At 46.3% G+C, this 17,292-nt stretch overlaps 1 protein-coding gene across 2 annotated transcripts in view; it reads right to left on the bottom strand.

Moving 5' to 3' along the window:
* COPS8 (COP9 signalosome subunit 8) overlaps positions 1-14,160 on the bottom strand; it is a 36,781-nt gene extending 22,621 nt beyond the window's left edge. The window contains exons 1-3 of one of the 2 annotated variants that reach the window (XM_068245331.1): positions 13,976-14,160; positions 2,493-2,563; positions 2,351-2,399 (exon numbers count right to left, since the gene is read on the bottom strand). In XM_068245331.1, the coding sequence (XP_068101432.1) occupies positions 2,351-2,399; positions 2,493-2,563; positions 13,976-14,053 (198 nt within the window). In that variant the 5' untranslated portion in view covers positions 14,054-14,160. The remainder of the gene's footprint in view (positions 1-2,350; positions 2,400-2,492; positions 2,564-13,975) is intronic. The other variant, XM_068245330.1, reaches the window with a different exon arrangement.
* Positions 14,161-17,292: the final 3,132 nt, after the last annotated feature.

Below are 17,292 nucleotides of genomic sequence, written 5' to 3'. Positions count from 1 at the left end.
TATATGTCCACTACCAGAGGGAGGTAAGTCCACCTCGACTTACCTCTATCATTTTTAGAACATTGTTTTACTCTGCTTGGCGCCTCTGTTTATACATATTACAGCACGATTAAGTCCACCCCTGGTGGAGGGGTTCTTTCCCCATTTTCCTATCTACAGAGAGCGACTTTTATACCTGAGTGGGGTCAGGTACTAATACTCCCCACATGCCTGTCAAGTGGTTACCTAATGGTAACCCACCTTTGTGAGTATAAGAACCTTTGACATTACATTATATATTGAGCTTACCAGACAATATTGCACTATTGGGCTCTTGGTGTCCTCTGTTTTGTCTTTACAAATATTAGTGAGAGTGAGTGCTAGAAAAGAGTGTGTGTGTGTGTGTGTGTGTGTGTGTATTAGTGAGAGTGAGTGCTGGAAAAGTGTGTGTGTGTGTGTATATTAGTGAGAGTGAGTGCTGGAAAAGTGTGTGTGTGTGTGTATATTAGTGAGAGTGAGTGCTGGAAAAGTGTGTGTGTGTGTGTGTGTGTGTGTGTGTGTGTGTGTGTGTGTGTGTGTGTGTGTGTGTGTGTGTGTGTGTGTGTGTGTGTGTGTGTGTGTGTGTGTGTGTGTGTGTGTACATCAGTGAGAGCAGCAAGCTGGAGAAGTGCATCAGCGAGTGCATCTGCGTAAATCACCTCCCCCCCATGGCTTACCTTTACCCTATGCCTAGCATTAACTGTCCCCACCGCCGCTGTGGCATGACTCTTATCCCCCCCCCATAAGAATACGTGCTGCATGGGGAAACAAGGGGCAGGTGCCATGATATCCCCTCTTCCCTGACAAGTCTTAATTGGCCCTTAACGTGGTTTAATTTTGGCCCAGTCTATTTGATTTTGACACCCCTGGTCTAGCACATCTTCAGCTGGGCGAGCGGCAGACCCATCAGGTGTGGTACTACTCTTCAATACCTTATTATGCATTACCTCTGGTATATGACAGTAGAGACTGTTTTTCACACTGTCCTATACAGTGATTGTGTGAATATATATGATGCTTAAACTATAACTACTCATTGATCACAGCGCCAGGTTTTCTCTGTTTTTTTTTACACCGTTACTGTCCAACAGTTTGGCCAGTTATGACGCCTTTAGGCTTGGGACTTATCACAGCTCCACCCCCGCCTCCTTTGCACAGAGGAAGTCAAGATGAGGCCCATGCTAAACCTTGATCGAAGAAAATCAAGAATCAAATCGAAATCACAATTTCTGACAGAAATCGTGCAATTCAATCTTCTCCTAAAATCGTTCAGGCCTAGCGGTAGGTAGCATTTGTGAAGAGGGGAAATACATCTGATCCAGGACTGAAGTTTAGTGGACAGAGGAGCATATGTGCCAGTACATCTTGTGGAGGAGGATCGCTGAAAATACCTGGTCCCCGGTTCTGAGTGGGACAAAAGCTCTTCAGCCGAGCAACCCATATAGGTTAATCACATCAATTTATTGTCCCATCACGTGTGTAGATACATAGTCTGACCTGCATAGGCCGACGATCGTTTCGGGGCCACTCAGGGTCCCCTTTATCAAGGCAGATAGCAGCAAAGACAAATACAAGTATTTGTCTTTGCTGCTATCTGCCTTGATAAAGGGGACCCTGAGTGGCCCCGAAACGATCGTCGGCCTATGCAGGTCAGACTATGTATCTACACACATGTGATGGGACAATAAATTGATGTGAATTGCTCCGTGAAGTCTGTGTGCGGACTCCTTCATGACTACTGTGACTTATGGCCTTGGGGCCCGGCACCAGCATACCCTTTGACGTGAGTGCGGTCCTTGAATTGAATCATATAGGTTAATCGGCAAGAATCTCAGGTGAGATTATTCCACGGTTGGCTAACCGGTTTTTCTCAAATTGTCTATTCAGTGCGTGATCTCCCCTCTTCCCCTTGTCCTTTACAGACATGAAAAAAAAAAAATTGACTTTTGGCTAAAGTAAAATTTTCAGCACTCTACAATTGAAAAAGTACCAATCAGGGACGCACATCCAGCAGAAAGAGGGGTGCTGCAGGTGACAGGAGCGTTGTAGAATCAAAGACAAAAGACAAAGACAAACACTTATATAGCGCTTTTCTCCTGGCGGACTCAAAGCGCCAGAGCTGCAGCCACTAGGACGCGCTCTATAGGCAGTAGCAGTGTTAGGGAGACTTGCCCAAGGTCTCAGGGGCTGGTAGAAGCCCCAGGTAAGTTTCCTTTAACACCACAATTTTATTACATTCTCAGATGGAATCTCTAATGATACAGCCAGAGGGAAACTTTGTGGATCTGAAATTCTAGATAACCTGTCTGATACACAAAAAAATAATACTTACAGATTTAATAGCAGGTGGGATTCTTTTCCACAAATAACGAGCATTGTTCCTGAATAAAAAATAAAATAAAAATCAAAGTGAAAAATGTCAGTGCCACAAACCGTACAGCCAAATAACAAGTAGAAATAGCTTAGCCACTTACATGTCATTGTGCAAGAGATACAAAGCTAGTAGCTGGCTGTAGACGTGAGGGGTAGCAATGCCTCCTGGGGACTAAACAAAGAAATCAAAACAGTTATAAGCAACTTACATGATAAACTTATTTTAATATTGTAAACAGAGAAAAACCCTAAAAAATTATGCAGCCCATAAAATAAGAAGAACCATGTGTTCAATCCTATTGACCAAACTCTGAAATAACTCTACGTAGTCTAAAACATACTTTTGCACAAAAATGCAAATAGTCACAAGGTTTTTCCATGTACATTTATAAGTAAATTTGAAGAAAAGCTGCAATGAACAAACAATAGATAATTAATTGTATATTTTCATTGTAAGTGGTTTTTTGTGTCCTACCTGATCATGCACCTCCATTACTGTAAACCCATGCTATGCATTTGAGTGAACCTAACTTGCCTAATCTCCATGCTCCCCTCCAGTGACTAAGCATTACCTAGTACTCATACTATGGTGTGTGATCTGGTTTTATTGTATTCCTGTATTGTCATTTTGCTGTATGTCACCCCTAAATATTGTCTGTAACCTAAACTAATGTCCAGCGCTGCATAATATGTTGGCGCTTTATAAATACAATAAATAAATAACTGTTAAATGTTTACAGTAGCCATATAGGTGTGATATAAAACCTGTTTTATTCAACTACTAACTAACAAAGAAATAATGACCTTCAGAGCTTTCTATCAGCATGGTTTACACAACCGGATAAAAGTATTTTCAGAATCAGAATAGTTTTATTTCGCCAAGTACAACGGGCGTTGTACCCGGAATTATTTTTGGCACATACAGGGTCGGTGATGGTACGGTACAGTATCAGACATGCAGTAAGTATACACTTAAATGGCATAACACACGCTGCGTAGTATTTCAAGAGTAGGCAAATACATAGCAGCAAAAACTAGAGGGGTCCCAGTGCTGTGTGAGCGGAGCTGCCTGCCTCCATGGCGGCGCTCACTACTCTGTAGCAACTTGGAAGCCCCCGTAATGTCCGACAGTACATAAAGAAGGAGAGAAAAGAGAGAAGACAGGAATAAAAGAGAGAGAGAATGAGAAGAAGAATTGTTGGCCAGAGAGAGACAGAGTTCAGAGAGTTCTGCTGTCCAGCTGGTTGGTGGTGTGGCTGGTGGATCCCATGGCTGCACTCAGAATTCAGCCCCCAGCTTGCAGCCTAGCGGCAATTTGTGGGGGGCACCCGGCATCTCCTCTTCTGTGGCTGCCCTGGGAGCAGAGTGCTGTGGGGTGGCGGCATCAGGCCTTCTGTGGTCGCAGTGGAGGAGCGGCCATGTTCCCATGGTGGCTGGAGTAGTAGCAAAGATCAGGCCGCCTCTGCTTGTGTAGGGGAAACAGGCATAGAAGACCCTGTGCTGCGGCACTTGAACTCCGGTCCCATGATTTGCCTGCAGCGTATTATGTGCCATGGTGGTGGAGGCGAGCACGTTTCCCAGGGGCCATGCTGGGCCGCTTTAAAGAGTGGGACCAGGGCCGGGGATCAGTAGCCTACCGTGCCGATCCAAGTCACTTTATGGTTCTGTTGACTTTTCCGTGGAACCAGGACTTAATTCAACTGCTGTTCCACTGCCTCATTTGTATACACAAAGCACTGACTTTAACATTGCAATCGTAAAATAAGAAGTAAACACAGGCAAGTTGTAATTGGGCTTCATACTATTTATATGTACCCATGTTTATCTCATGTTACATTTCTGTTCGGATTCACTTGAAACCAGGTGCAAATAGTAGATATGCTGAATCCCATGGCAGCTACAGACCAATTAACTTTCATTACCCTGAATGTGAAAGCCACGATAAAAGCAAATATCTCAATGGACATTCTCTTGCAGAGCACCACTAAAGCACAAGTAATGTATTCTTTCACACACTGTTGTATTTAGTTTATGTCCCAAGATAACATGCTGACTAACCAGCAGGCAGAGGAGCCAGAAGAGGTGAAAAACCAAACAAACCTTTGAACACTTCCTGTGATAAGTATTTTACTTCTGGTTACCTATTCACTTACACAGCACTCTGAATAAGATGAACACCCACGCACAATTTAAATAGTTTTAAAAATTGACCTGTTAAACCGGGAGATACCCAAGAAACATATTGGCCCATATGCAATTCACATTTTCTCCTGAACTTTCTCACGGATAATATTTTCACACCTTTGCACAAAATGCATTTTAACCACTTAATGACAAGCTGTCTTATAAAAACGTCCTGCTAGAGCCTCTTAACGTCAGACAGTGCTGCTGCCGCTGTGCGCGTTGAACGTGAAAATAGTGGAAAAGAAACCCACCATAGAAAAATACACCTTTATTTCCAAATACTATATTGTCACCATACTTTGTACTAGGGACATAATTAATGAATCTTGTAATAACCAGAACAAATAGACAGATAAAATGTGTGGGTTTTATGTACAGTAGAAGTGTTTATATTAAAACTGTAGGGGATGGAATCTTCCCTTACAAGTAAAGGTCAGTTATCCATTCCTTCCCTAATGTGCAATGAAACTGTAAATGGTTCTCGCTACCCGGGATGTGTACGTGTGTTTATTCCTACATCTGCTGGTACTCTGCTTCACATCCACTTTATAGAACCAGCTAAAGGAGGTGGTGCTTGCGTAGTAAAGCCCAGTAGATCTATTATTCAGGGTCCTTTAACAAATCACATCATGGTACTCTCTCCTACCACAGCTTGTCACAATGGCCATTACAGGCAATGGAGCATGACACACTGCCGGCGACACGACGTAAGTGCTCCGAGTAATGTAGTATCTGCAGTGCGTTACTGTGCAACCTCCGCAGTAATCCTAGAGCACCGGAAGTTATGTTATTTTTTTTCCACAGCTCTGGTGCATTGCGATTCTTTCAAATTGGACCACACCAGTCTTTACAGTAAGAGTGACTAAGATGTGGAATGCATTGCCACAGAAAGTTATGGCAAATTCTATATCTGCATTTAAAGGGGGCTTAGATGCTTTCCTTGCATTGAAAGACATCCATGGCTATAATTACTAGGTAATGCCCTGTGGTATCAATCCAAGGATTTTATGTGATTGCCATCTGGAGTTGGGGAAATGTATTTCCCTTTTGGGGCTAATTGGACCATGCCTTGTAAGGGTTTTTCACCTTCCTCTGGAACAACAGGGATATGTGAGGGCGCAGGCTGCTGTTGTACGTAAAACAACCACAAACTACCATCAAGTCTTCATATCACACTATACTTTATTGAAATAGCAATACAAAACCCCCCAATATCCCCCATAAAACCGTGAGCCTACAGTGATTCTCAGCCTAAACATACACAGCCGGCTGTGTCACACATGCTTCTCAATCATCCTGTGTCCACACACACCAATGTCTTTATACTCCCGGGAGTGTCTCTCCTGTTAGCTAAGACTAATGCCTGATTAATTATACAGTAGAAGTGGAGCATTTCCTTGGAGCTGTCGATATCAGGATAAGGACTTATACTGGCAGCTAAGCAATCTGGACCAAAGAATTCCTGTATGGACACACTTTATACCATTAGTCTGAACTAACAGGAGAGACACTCCCGGGAGTATAAAGAAATTGGTGTGTGGGGACACAGGATGATTGAGAAGCATGTTTGACACAGCCGGCTGTGTATGTTTAGGCTGAGAATCACTGTAGGCTCATGGTTTTATGGGGGATATTGGGGGGGTTTGTATTGCTATTTCAATAAAGTATAGTGTGATATGAAGACTTGATGGTAGTTTGTGGTTGTTTGGAGATTAGTTTAACCACATGAGGCTCCCCTATCTGAGGGTACACACAATTGAACAATAGATCGGAGCGCCTAATACTATTGTTGTATCTTGCTGTTGTACTTAGTTTTCTGGTTGAACTTGATAGACATGTCTTTTTTCAACCCAAATAACTATGTAACTACAGTAAGAGGACCTTAAAGGGGTTCTGTGACCCTTTTTTAAAAAAGCAATTTAAATGAGTTTTCTCCCGTCTTGTGTGGAAACAGCTGTGCTGTCTCTCTACTGCTCCTTTCTAATTATTTGTCTAGTTAGACGAATATTGTACTACAAGAAGAGCCAGACAATACAGCAGCTGTTCCTCCCTGCTATCTGCCTCTCCCTCCCCCTGCTGCACATCTTCCTATGAGTCATCACTGACCTTGGTGCATGCCCCAGAGAGCAGGGGGAAGGTCTGCCTCTCTTCTGTGAGACTGACAGCAGGGGGGAAAGCTGCCTCTTGTTGCTTTAGCTCAGCACAGCTCATCTCTGTAAAGGAGATAGTAAGGTACAGAGTTTTCTTCTCATCCTCATCTGCCCACTGCACCTTCTGCACTACTTATTTAGTAAGTGGATCTATATACACATGCACACACATATAAACAGGGAGACTGGGTAGAAAGCGATGACTCGGAAGCACTTCCGGAGTCAATTGCCATCGTGGCCATCTTGGAGAAAAGGATTAAAAGTTATATTTTATTATTTTATTTGTTGTATTTATAAAGCGCCAACATATTACGCAGCGCTGGACATTAATTTAGGTTACAGACAATATTTAGGGGTGACAAACAGCAATATGACAATACAGGAATACAAGAAAACCAGATCACACAGCACAGTATGAGTACAAGGTAATGCTTAGTCAGTCACTGGATGGGAGCATGGAGTTAGGCAAGTTAGGTTCACTCAAATGCATAGCATGGGTGCACAGCAATAGAGGTGCATGATCAGGTAGGACACAAAAGGAGTGAGGACCCTGCCCAAAGGCTTACAATCTAGAGGGAGAGGTAGGGACACGAGAGGTAGGGGACCAGAGTTCGGCTGTGGGTTTAGAGCAATTGTGAGGGGTGGTAGGCAAGAGTGAAAAGGTGAGTTTTGAGGGCCTTCTTGAAGGTGTTGAAGGAGGGGGCTGCCCTAATGGGTGGAGGTAGGGAGTTCCATAGTGTCGGAGCGGCTCTTGAGAAATCTTGGAGGCGTGCATGGGACTGGGTGATGCGGGGGACCGTCAGGCGAAGTTCATTGGAGGAGCGGAGTGAGCGGCTTGGTGTGTATCTCTGAGTAAGATCAGAAATGTAGGTTGGACAGGTTTTGTGGATGGATTTGTAGGTCAGACACAATATCTTGAATCTGATTCTGGACTGGATAGGAAGCCAGTGGAGGGATTAACGGAGGGGAGCCGCCCTGGTGGAGCGATGGGAGGAGTGGATAATTCTGGCAGCCGCATTCATGATGGACTGCAGTGGGGCTATTCGGGTCTTAGGGAGTCCAGACAGAAGGGCATTGCAGTAGTCGAGGCGGGAAATTATGAGGGCATGGATGAGGAGTTTGGTGGTGGCAGGGGTCAGGAAAGGGCGAATCTTACAGATGTTACGAAGGTGGAAGTTGCAGGACTTTGTGAGGTTTTGGATGTGGGGAGTGAAGGAGAGTGCGGAGTCCAGGGTGACACCCAGACAGCGGGCTTGAGAGGTAGGGTGAATAGTAGTGATTTAAGTTATTCATTGGCAGCGGCGAGCTGCGTAAATAGGTGGGATTAAGAGGGGTAATAACAGGGGAAACAATATGTTTATTTTAATGTGCTAGAAATTCATCACAGATCTTCTTTAAAAGAACCCACTGGAATTAGAGAACCTGCTTGTGTTTACATGCTGGAGTGAAACCCAGGCACACAGAGGCCAGAACGAGTAAACAGGAAGTTTAGGTAAATTAGGTGTAATGTGCATTCAGTCTGCTGTCCTATTTGATGTTTTTTCTGGAGCAATATGTACAGGTACATTAAAGGGAAGGTTCAAGCAAAATAAAAAAATGAGTTTCACTTACCTGGGGCTTCTACCAGCCCCATGCAGCCATCCTGTGCCCTCGTAGTCATTCACTGCTGCTCCAGTCCCCCGCTGGCAGCTTGCCGACCTCGGAGGTCGGCGGGACGCATTGCGTACATTTTTACGCATTCCTGCTAATCCAGGAACATTAACATACATTTTTATGCGTTACTGGTTTAATGCGTAAATTTTTACGCATTGAGCCAGTAATGCGTAAAAATGTATGTGTTAATGTTCCTGCACTAGCGGGAATGCGTAAAAATGTACGCAATGCGTCCCGCCGACCTCCGAGGTCGGCAAGCTGCCAGCGGGGGACTGGAGCAGCAGTGAATGACTACGAGGGCACAGGATGGCTGCATGGGGCTGGTAGAAGCCCCAGGTAAGTGAAACTCATTTTTTTTTATTTTGCTTGGACATTCCCTTTAAGGGATTCAACATAAAGCAAAGTGGAAGCACTTAGACTACTGATACTGTATACCACTCAAGGGAAATTCTACATACATCTGTGACAAAAACTCAATACCGTCAGGATAATTCTTTGTTCAGATACAAGGTTTCATGGCAAATATTTCAGCTTGCCAACTTTCTCTATACGAAACACAAGCATTTCACAGCATTTAATCAGGAGGTAGGTGTGTTGAAGTTTGATGCAAAGTCAGTGGATTAGACTAGGTGCTGAATTTGAGTAACAAAGCCTCTTGCTCTATGCTGCTAATTATTAAGTACAAATAGTACTGTGGCTAAATCTACAAATAACACTACTACAAATTTACGGTTAGTTTCTGAAAGACCATAGTTGCATACTGAAATAAAAGAGTAGTTGCCACAAAATGCAAAAGAGCATGTGTGGCAGCAGACTTCCATACTGTGTCTCCAGTATGCACTGGAAGTCAAGCTCACAATGCAATGTTCCTATGACTTTATGGGGGCAGTTTGGTAAGAACTGACAGGCTCTATGCCTCAATACAGGACTAAGGGAGAGGGAATAGCACAGAATGCCAAGCCCACAGGGGGTGAAAGCCACTACCTGGTATTCCAAAGGGAAACTATAGCCACTACCTGGTATTCCAAAGGGAAACTATAGCCACTACCTGGTATTTCAGAGGGAGACTATAGTGGCAATTATGCAACTGCATGGATCAGGAAATTTTTTTTTTTGTTTTTCATTTTAAATTTAAAGAGATGAAAACTTAAAGGAAACCAGAGATGAATCAGAAAAACTTTATTCCCTAAGCGTGACCAGGTCACACCCAGAATTGCTCATGGTTACACGGCATGAGACTAAGGAGCAGTATACAGACATCCAGACAAGCAGAGTGGTGATAACATTGCAGAAACAGGGCACAGAGGCTGACTAGTGTCCCCAGGGGCTTACATATGGGAGGGTGAGTGAGTTCAAGAGAAGGACCGCCTGGGGGAAGAAAGAGTTCCTGTGCCTGGTGGTTCTGGGGAAAATGGTCCTGAGGCGGCCGCCAGAGGGGAAGCGGTTAAAGTAGCACCTGCCGGGGTGTGAGGGGTCGTTCAGTATCTTATACGCCCTACACTGCAAACGGTTGGTGTGTAGGAGGTGCAGGGTGACCCAATGATCCTCTCCTCATACCAGATGACAATGAACCTTTAAAAAGGTACCTTTCAAATAAACATAACCCCCAAAAGTGTATGCCAAATACAGGCTATTCCTGTAATTTTTGCTCCTCTTCTGTGCTCATTTCATTCTTAAAGGGAAGGTTCAAGCAAAATAAAAAAATGAGTTTCACTTACCTGGGGCTTCTACCAGCCCCAGGCAGCCATCCTGTGCCCTCGTAGTCCCTCACTGCTGCTCCAGTCCCCCGCTGGCAGCTTGCCGACCTCGGAGGTCGGCGGGATGTATTGCGTACATTTTTACGCATTCCCGCTAGTGCAGGAACATTAACACATACTTTTTACGCGTTACTGGTTCAATGCGTAAAATTTTACGCATTGATCCAGTCATGCGTAAAAAGGTATGTGTTAATGTTCCTGCACTAGCGGGAATGCGTAAAAATGTACGCAATGCGGCCAGCCGACCTCCGAGGTCGGCAAGCTGCCAGCGGGGGACTGGAGCAGCAGTGAGTGACTACGAGGGCACAGGATGGCTGCCTGGGGCTGGTAGAAGCCCCAGGTAAGTGAAACTCATTTTTTTTATTTTGCTTGGACATTCCCTTTAATTTTTCATTTTTATCCTGTCTAAAATCCAAGATGGCCACCATTTGCTTCTGGTCAGTGTCACTGTGTGTAAAGTTCTCCATCAAATAATGTATGCAGGGACATATCTATATTACGAAAAAAAATCTGCAGACATATACACACAGGCACAATTACTTTTACTTATTCCTGTAAAACCAAAGACAAGCACAGCTGCTGCTGCACTTGATCTGTGTAGAGTAGTGTCCCTGTATGTTCCTGGCTCAGATGGGGAGAGATAAGTGTATCTCAAGCTGGGACACTAAAGCTGGCCATACACTAGGCCGATTAACCGCCGATCAACAGCAGATTCGATCACTGGGATCAAATCTGCTGTCAAATCGTTCACGCTAAACTTCGATTGATTTCTTCCCGAAATAGATCGGTCCCGTCGATCGCTCCGTGCGGGAAATTACCGTTGATCGCCCGCGGGTAGGGAGCGCATCGCTAGCGGCGTACGATCGACGCAGGTAAACAATTACCTGAAGCTGGCTCACAGCATCTTCTCCGCATCACCTCCCGGCTGGCATCTTCTCCGCATCACGGCATCCGTGCATAACTTCCTGTGTCACTGCAGTGACAGCAGAAGTACAAATAGAGGGCGCTCTATTTGAACTTCCGCTGTCACTGGAGTGACAGAAAGTTATACGCGGATGCCGTGATGTGGAGAAGATGCCCGGGACCAGGCTTCAGGTAATGTATGCGGGGGGGGGGGGGGGGGGCTGGTTGGAAGGCGGCAGCTCAGCAGATGGTGAATCGACTTAAGGCTGAAATCTATTCACAATCTGTTTGCAGTAAAGGCAGCCATACGATCCCTCTCTGATCAGAATCAAATTTATTTTGCCAAGTACAACGGGGGTTGTACCCGGAATTATTTTTGGCTCATACAGGGTCGGAGATGCTACAAACACATGCATGCAAATTCAACACATACAATCAGGTACAGTAGTACAAGTAAGCATATACCTATATATACACATGCGTCACCTATAACTGTAGTGAAGGACGCGTGGGGAAATCTGGAGTGCTATGTGAGGGGAGCAGCCTGCCAACCATCGATGGCGCTCGCTCGCTCCACAGCAGTTCCAGATGCTCCGCAGTGTGTCCTGGAAAGAGTGGATAGAGGAAGAGAGAAAGAGAAAGGATAGCTAAGAGAGACGAAGAGAAGACCAAGGCAAGAAGAGAGAGACAGAGGCAGAGTCCATGGGGCTGCAGATTAAAAAAACACCCCTGTATCCGGCCCTCAGTCCAGTTGATGTGCAGTGATCTATGGTGGATGTAGGCAGATGGGACCCCGTGCTTCTGGCCGCTGAAGCGTGCTGGAGGACATGGACCCGTGGGATGGCTGGAGCCCTCAAAGCAGCTGGTGGTGCGGCGGGCTGACTGATGACCACTTGTCCTGGAGCTGGTCCTCTGGTGACTGGAACTAAGCCTTACGGGGATCCAGGGCTGCTGTGTAGGCTGGTCTTGGTGGCCTGGTGGATAAGAGCAGATGGGTACTCTAGAGCTGCACTGTGCTGCTGGTGACTTTAAGGCTCGGTAGTGGGGAGCAGGGCCTGGCTTGTTCCAGTGGCATGCATGAAGCAGGAGAGGAATTGGGGTGAGCGGAGGCGCACATACCCTACGGGCTGCAGTGGTGGAGCGGCCGCGGCCTTGGTTCTCAGTGGCCATAAGGAGCAGAACAGGGAGCCGGGTGAGTGGTGGTGTACATACCATCCGCATCGCAGCGTTGGAGAGGCCCCGCATGTTTCTGTGATGGCCTCTCCGGGGTGTAGTGGCCCTCAGTACATGGCAGGGTAGCCACATGTCCTTGGCGGCGTCTCATCTCCCTGGCAGTGGAGAACCTACACCAGTGTGGGACAGGCAGTCCCTGGGTCCTCGGATCGTCGCAGAGCAGCTGCATTTCCTAGGCTGCGTCTGGTTGCCCTGGCAGCAGAGCCGCGGCTGCACCACGTGGGATCCTGCGGGTCGTTCCTCCTATCTTGCTGGTCGAAAGGCGATGTGGCAGCCAGCAGTGATGGCTCCCTTGCACGGTGGTGGGCAGGGCTGGATCGCGGCAAGAGCCAGGCAGTGCTGAAGGTGGGGCAAGCACGAGGTCCCGAACAGCTGATCAGCAGTCGGCCCGCAGCCAGCATCCGAGACCGGGTGCCCCGAACCAGCCCAAGTCTCCGCGTGTCCTCTCCCGTGTCTCCGCATCCTCCCCTGTAGACCAGGGGGGACCAGGGAGAGAAAAGAGATAGTAAAGAAAAGAAGAGGCCGGAGCCCTGTGGCCACCGGTGCGGCGCCATCTTGCTATGCTATATCAGATTCGATCAGAGAGGGATCTATCTGTTGGTCGAATCTGATGGCAAATCGACCAGTGTATGGCTACCTTAATTAAATGCATGGATAAATAAACCTATGTTTCCTGAGCTGTTTCTCCCATCACAGGCACACCTCTCTCTGATAACATTATGTGCACAGATTTTTTTTTTTTTTTTTTAACATCACTTTCTAAATTATTTAGTCAGGCTTTGCCCACTGTCCTTTCCCTTCCTGATTTAAAATTCTGTCACACGTGATAACACCTTTAATGCTGTCAGGTGCATCCCTGTAGAATGTTTACTCAGTGTTCCGAAGCCAGTAGAAAAAAAAAATACTTGAGGCTCGATTCACAAGAGTGCTAACTCAGCACGCCTAAAAGCTTTGGGCGTGCTAACTAGGGTGCTAAGCAGTTAGTACACCCAAAGCTTTTATTGATCACGTGCCAAGTTTAGCGCTGCGCCTACAACGTCGCACCGGGTGTGCCCAAAATGTCGCACTGTGCAACGTTTTGTTTTAGGGGGGCCCAGTGCGCCATTTTAGTCGCACCCGGTGCAACGTTTCACATGCACCGCTTAACTTTGCGCACGCTAACTTGGCGCACAAAACTTTGCACATCCTAAAGGGCTTTAGGCGTGCTAAGGGGCTTTTAGGTGTGCTAAGTAAGTTAGCACCCTTTTGTGAATCAAGCCCCTGGACTTCCAGAATGCTCAGGGAGGAGAATTCTTCATAGCCTATGCTGTGACATCAGTGGGAGGACTGCACCATATAACAATACACAGCAAGTACACCAGAATCTTTAATGTAGACTTTGGTGTCTTGAATAATTTACTACATTCTACTATATGGCACTATGGTGCATTATATACATTACATTTCTACAACAGTCAGTAACACTGTATGAATGTATAGTAATAGTTCTGTAGTCACACAAGCAGAGAACCTATTTTGATTGTATGGCTGCATGAACTTTGCTCATTGTTTATTCCATTCTAAGAAACTAAATATCCACAAAACGTCTTGTCGTGTTCCCAGCACTTCCCCACAGTGCAGCTGCTTTCCCATCATCCCCCCTGCCTGGCTATGGCTGCAGCACACAGAGGCGCCCCCCTTCCCCCGCACAGACTAGCGTAGTACCTCCAGCTCCTGCTCCTCGCACTGCTCTAGCAGCCGCTGATAAGACACCGGGTTTTCCGCCATCACGGCAACTGGCATCTTCACCACGGGCCCCCGGGGCCTGCGTCCTGCTCAGCCCTGCCCGCCTTCCGCTTCCGAGTTAGGACAAGCTAGCAGCCTCGCCTGTAGATTGGCTGAAGAGGACTGGGCGCTGATTGGATAGGACCGTGGAACGCATTATTGGAACGCGCGCAGCTTTTACTTCCTCCTGAAGGAGGAGGAAGGGAAACACATTGATAAAGAAACGTCATAGCAAAAGAACGTCATAGCAAGACTGTGAATGTGTGTCATTACACAGGCGTTGTCTACTTCCACATAGCGCTGCCTGAGTCTGGACAAGTGGACATTGTGGTTCTGTAATCTAGCTGTCAGACTAGAGATGGGAAGTTCGGATCTTTTCAATGATCCGGATGATTTGAATCGGATCATTGAAAAGATCCGGATCTTTGATCCGAATCTCGGATCATTTTACTACCGAAGCATTCGGGGTGAGATGACTAGCAGGACAGGTCTTTCCCTGCTGTGGACAGGAGAAGGGGAGGGGGTGGACACACAGAGAGAAGGGGAGAAGATGGACAGAGGGCAGGGAGTGGACAGAGAAGGGAAGAGGGACGAGCAGAGAGCAGAAATGTTTGTGCACACAATACCCACATGCTGCAATCATATGCTTTACATGTATTTCACCTATATGCTCATCTGTGTACTTTCCATGCAAACGTCGCACAGTGAAGGAAAGCATTCCCAGAAGATAAGTGCAGCTGTTTAGTGCCGAGTGGAGGAGGATCATTTTGCCCTGCAATCACAGTGCCTGCAAAGTTACTGAGCTGTGCTGAGCCAAAAGCTTCCAATGTGTTCACTGTGCACAACTACAGAACAGACAGCCTGTAATGAGCAGCACGTTATAGCCAGTATGTGTGCTCTAGTCTACACATATCTGGCAGTGGCACCCATGTCCCCTCTACCTGTCCCTGCAAGGCTGGCTCCCATCCAACAGAGCGATCCATCTCAGCTAGTGTTGTCCGGATCATGAACGATTCGGATCTTTGATCCGAATCTATTTTATGAGTCGATCATCCGAATCATCAAAATGAACGATTCGGATCGCAAAAGGGGCGGGGCCAGGAGCGACACGCCCCCTCTCAGCGGGCAGTGGGGTCCTGGTAGCAGGGATCGCTCTGTTGGATGGGAGGCAGCCTTGCAGGGAGACAGGTAGATGAGAGAGAGGGGACATGGGTGCCACTGCCAGATATGTGTAGAGCACACATACTGGCTGCAATGTGCTGCTCATTATAGGCTGGCTGTTCCGTAGTGCTGCACAGTGAACACATTGGAAGCTTTTGGCTCAGCACAGCTCAGTAACTTTGCAGACAGTGTGATTGAAAGGCAATATAATCCTCCTGCACTCGGCACTAAACAGCTGCACTTATCTTCTGGGAATGCTTTCTTTCACTGTGCGACCTTTTCTTTCAAAGTGTACAGATGAACATATAGGTGAAATATATGTAAAGCATATGACTTCAGCATGTGGGTATTGTGTGCACAAACATTTCTGCTCTCTGCTCGTCCCTCCTCCCTTCTCTGTCCACTCCCTGCCCTCTGTCCATCTTCTCCCCTTCTCTGTGTCCACCCCCCTCTCCTTCTCCTGTCCACAGACCGGTCCTGCTGTTCATTTCACCCCCGAATGCTTCCGGTAGTAAAATGATCCGAGATTCGGATCAAAGATCCGGATCTCTTCAATGATCCGATTCGAATCATCCGGATCATTGAAAAGATCCGAACTTCCCATCTCTAATCTCAGCTCTGCTTCCAGGACCCCGCTGCCCGCTGAGAGGGGACGTGTCGCTTCTGGCCCCGCCCCTTTTGCGATCCGAATCACTCATTGTGATGATTCGGATGATCGACTCATAAAATAGATTCGGATCAAAGATCCGAATCGTTCATGATCCGGACAACACTATGTCAGACTCACTAGTACTAAACGTACTGTCAATCATAATAATGTATATTGCAGTCATCTTCCCGATTTATAGGGAATCTGAAGTGAAAAATGAAAAGTCCTTATATTTTACATTACAGTCAGTTAAGAATTTTAAATTGTAGTAAATTGGGGGTAGGAACTTACCCTTCAGCAAGTCTGTCTTCTTTCAGGTTGATTTGGATTGCAAGTCTTACGCCAATATGACATTCAAAAACAACATGGATTTATTGCTTCTTCACAAAAATAGTAGTTGGTAACAATGACAAAAAAAAAACAAAACTTTAATTAAGGCAAGAAACAACATCAAACAAATGCAAAAGTGTGTGTGCGAGTTTGCGTATGTGTTATAAAATGTGACTGCTCTGTGTCTTCCTTTGCATCGGATTTGGCCTTTAGGCTGTATGGAGGAGGAATGGGGGGACCACACCAGGCACCAGGTATGCTGTATGGGGAAGGTTATGCTGTTTGAGGGAGGAAGGGGGAACACTAGACACCAGGGAATGCTATATGGTAGGGTGTCCTACACACACACACACATATATATATATATATATATATTTATTTATTTTTGGGGGGAGAGGGACACATGGGGTGTAAATCCAAGGGAGGGAACTGGAGCTCTGAAGGTGGCGGGTAAGGGATGGTGAACAGATGACTCTTTAAAGGGAACCTGAAGTGAGTAAAATTATTAAAAATAAACAAATGACGGAACTGCAAATGAATTTTACATGCTTACCTCGCCGTCAGTTCCTCTCAGAAGCAGAGCCGGGACAAGGTCCTCCAGCACCCAAGGCTGAGACACCAAAGTGCGCCCCTCCATCCCTGCCTCCCCAGCCGTCACACACTGATTGCTATTAGACTAAGAGGCGCCACAGGGCCCACAACCTCCCCAACACCTTAATATCTAGTTATCTGGCTTGCAGTCACTGCCATATATCCCCTTTTCTTATTTCTTTCTGCTTTAAACACAATTAGGAATGACAGCTGAATGAATTTTGCGCCCCCTCCTACACTGCGCCCTGAGGCTGGAGCCTCTCCAGCCTATGCCTCGGCCCGGCCCTGCTCAGAAGCTCACCATTTTCTTCTTGCAGTGATCCCTTCCAGTTCTGACTATATTTTGTCAGAACTGATACTGTATATATCAGTTGCTGTCAGTTATATATCAGCAGCTGTCAGTTACAACTGAATGTGTAAGGTAATGTCCATGTTTCCCTATGGCTCAAGTGGGCAATATTACAGTTTAACAGTGTGCTGACCACCAAGCTGTTATGGATAATTAATGGCTATTTTTAAAATAGAG

The sequence above is a fragment of the Hyperolius riggenbachi genome, chromosome 7 (assembly GCF_040937935.1).
Source record: "Hyperolius riggenbachi isolate aHypRig1 chromosome 7, aHypRig1.pri, whole genome shotgun sequence".
NCBI classification, from domain to species: Eukaryota; Metazoa; Chordata; class Amphibia; order Anura; family Hyperoliidae; genus Hyperolius; species Hyperolius riggenbachi.
The sequence above is the reverse complement of the archived record's forward strand: the minus strand, read 5'-3'. Positions and strand labels throughout refer to the sequence as shown.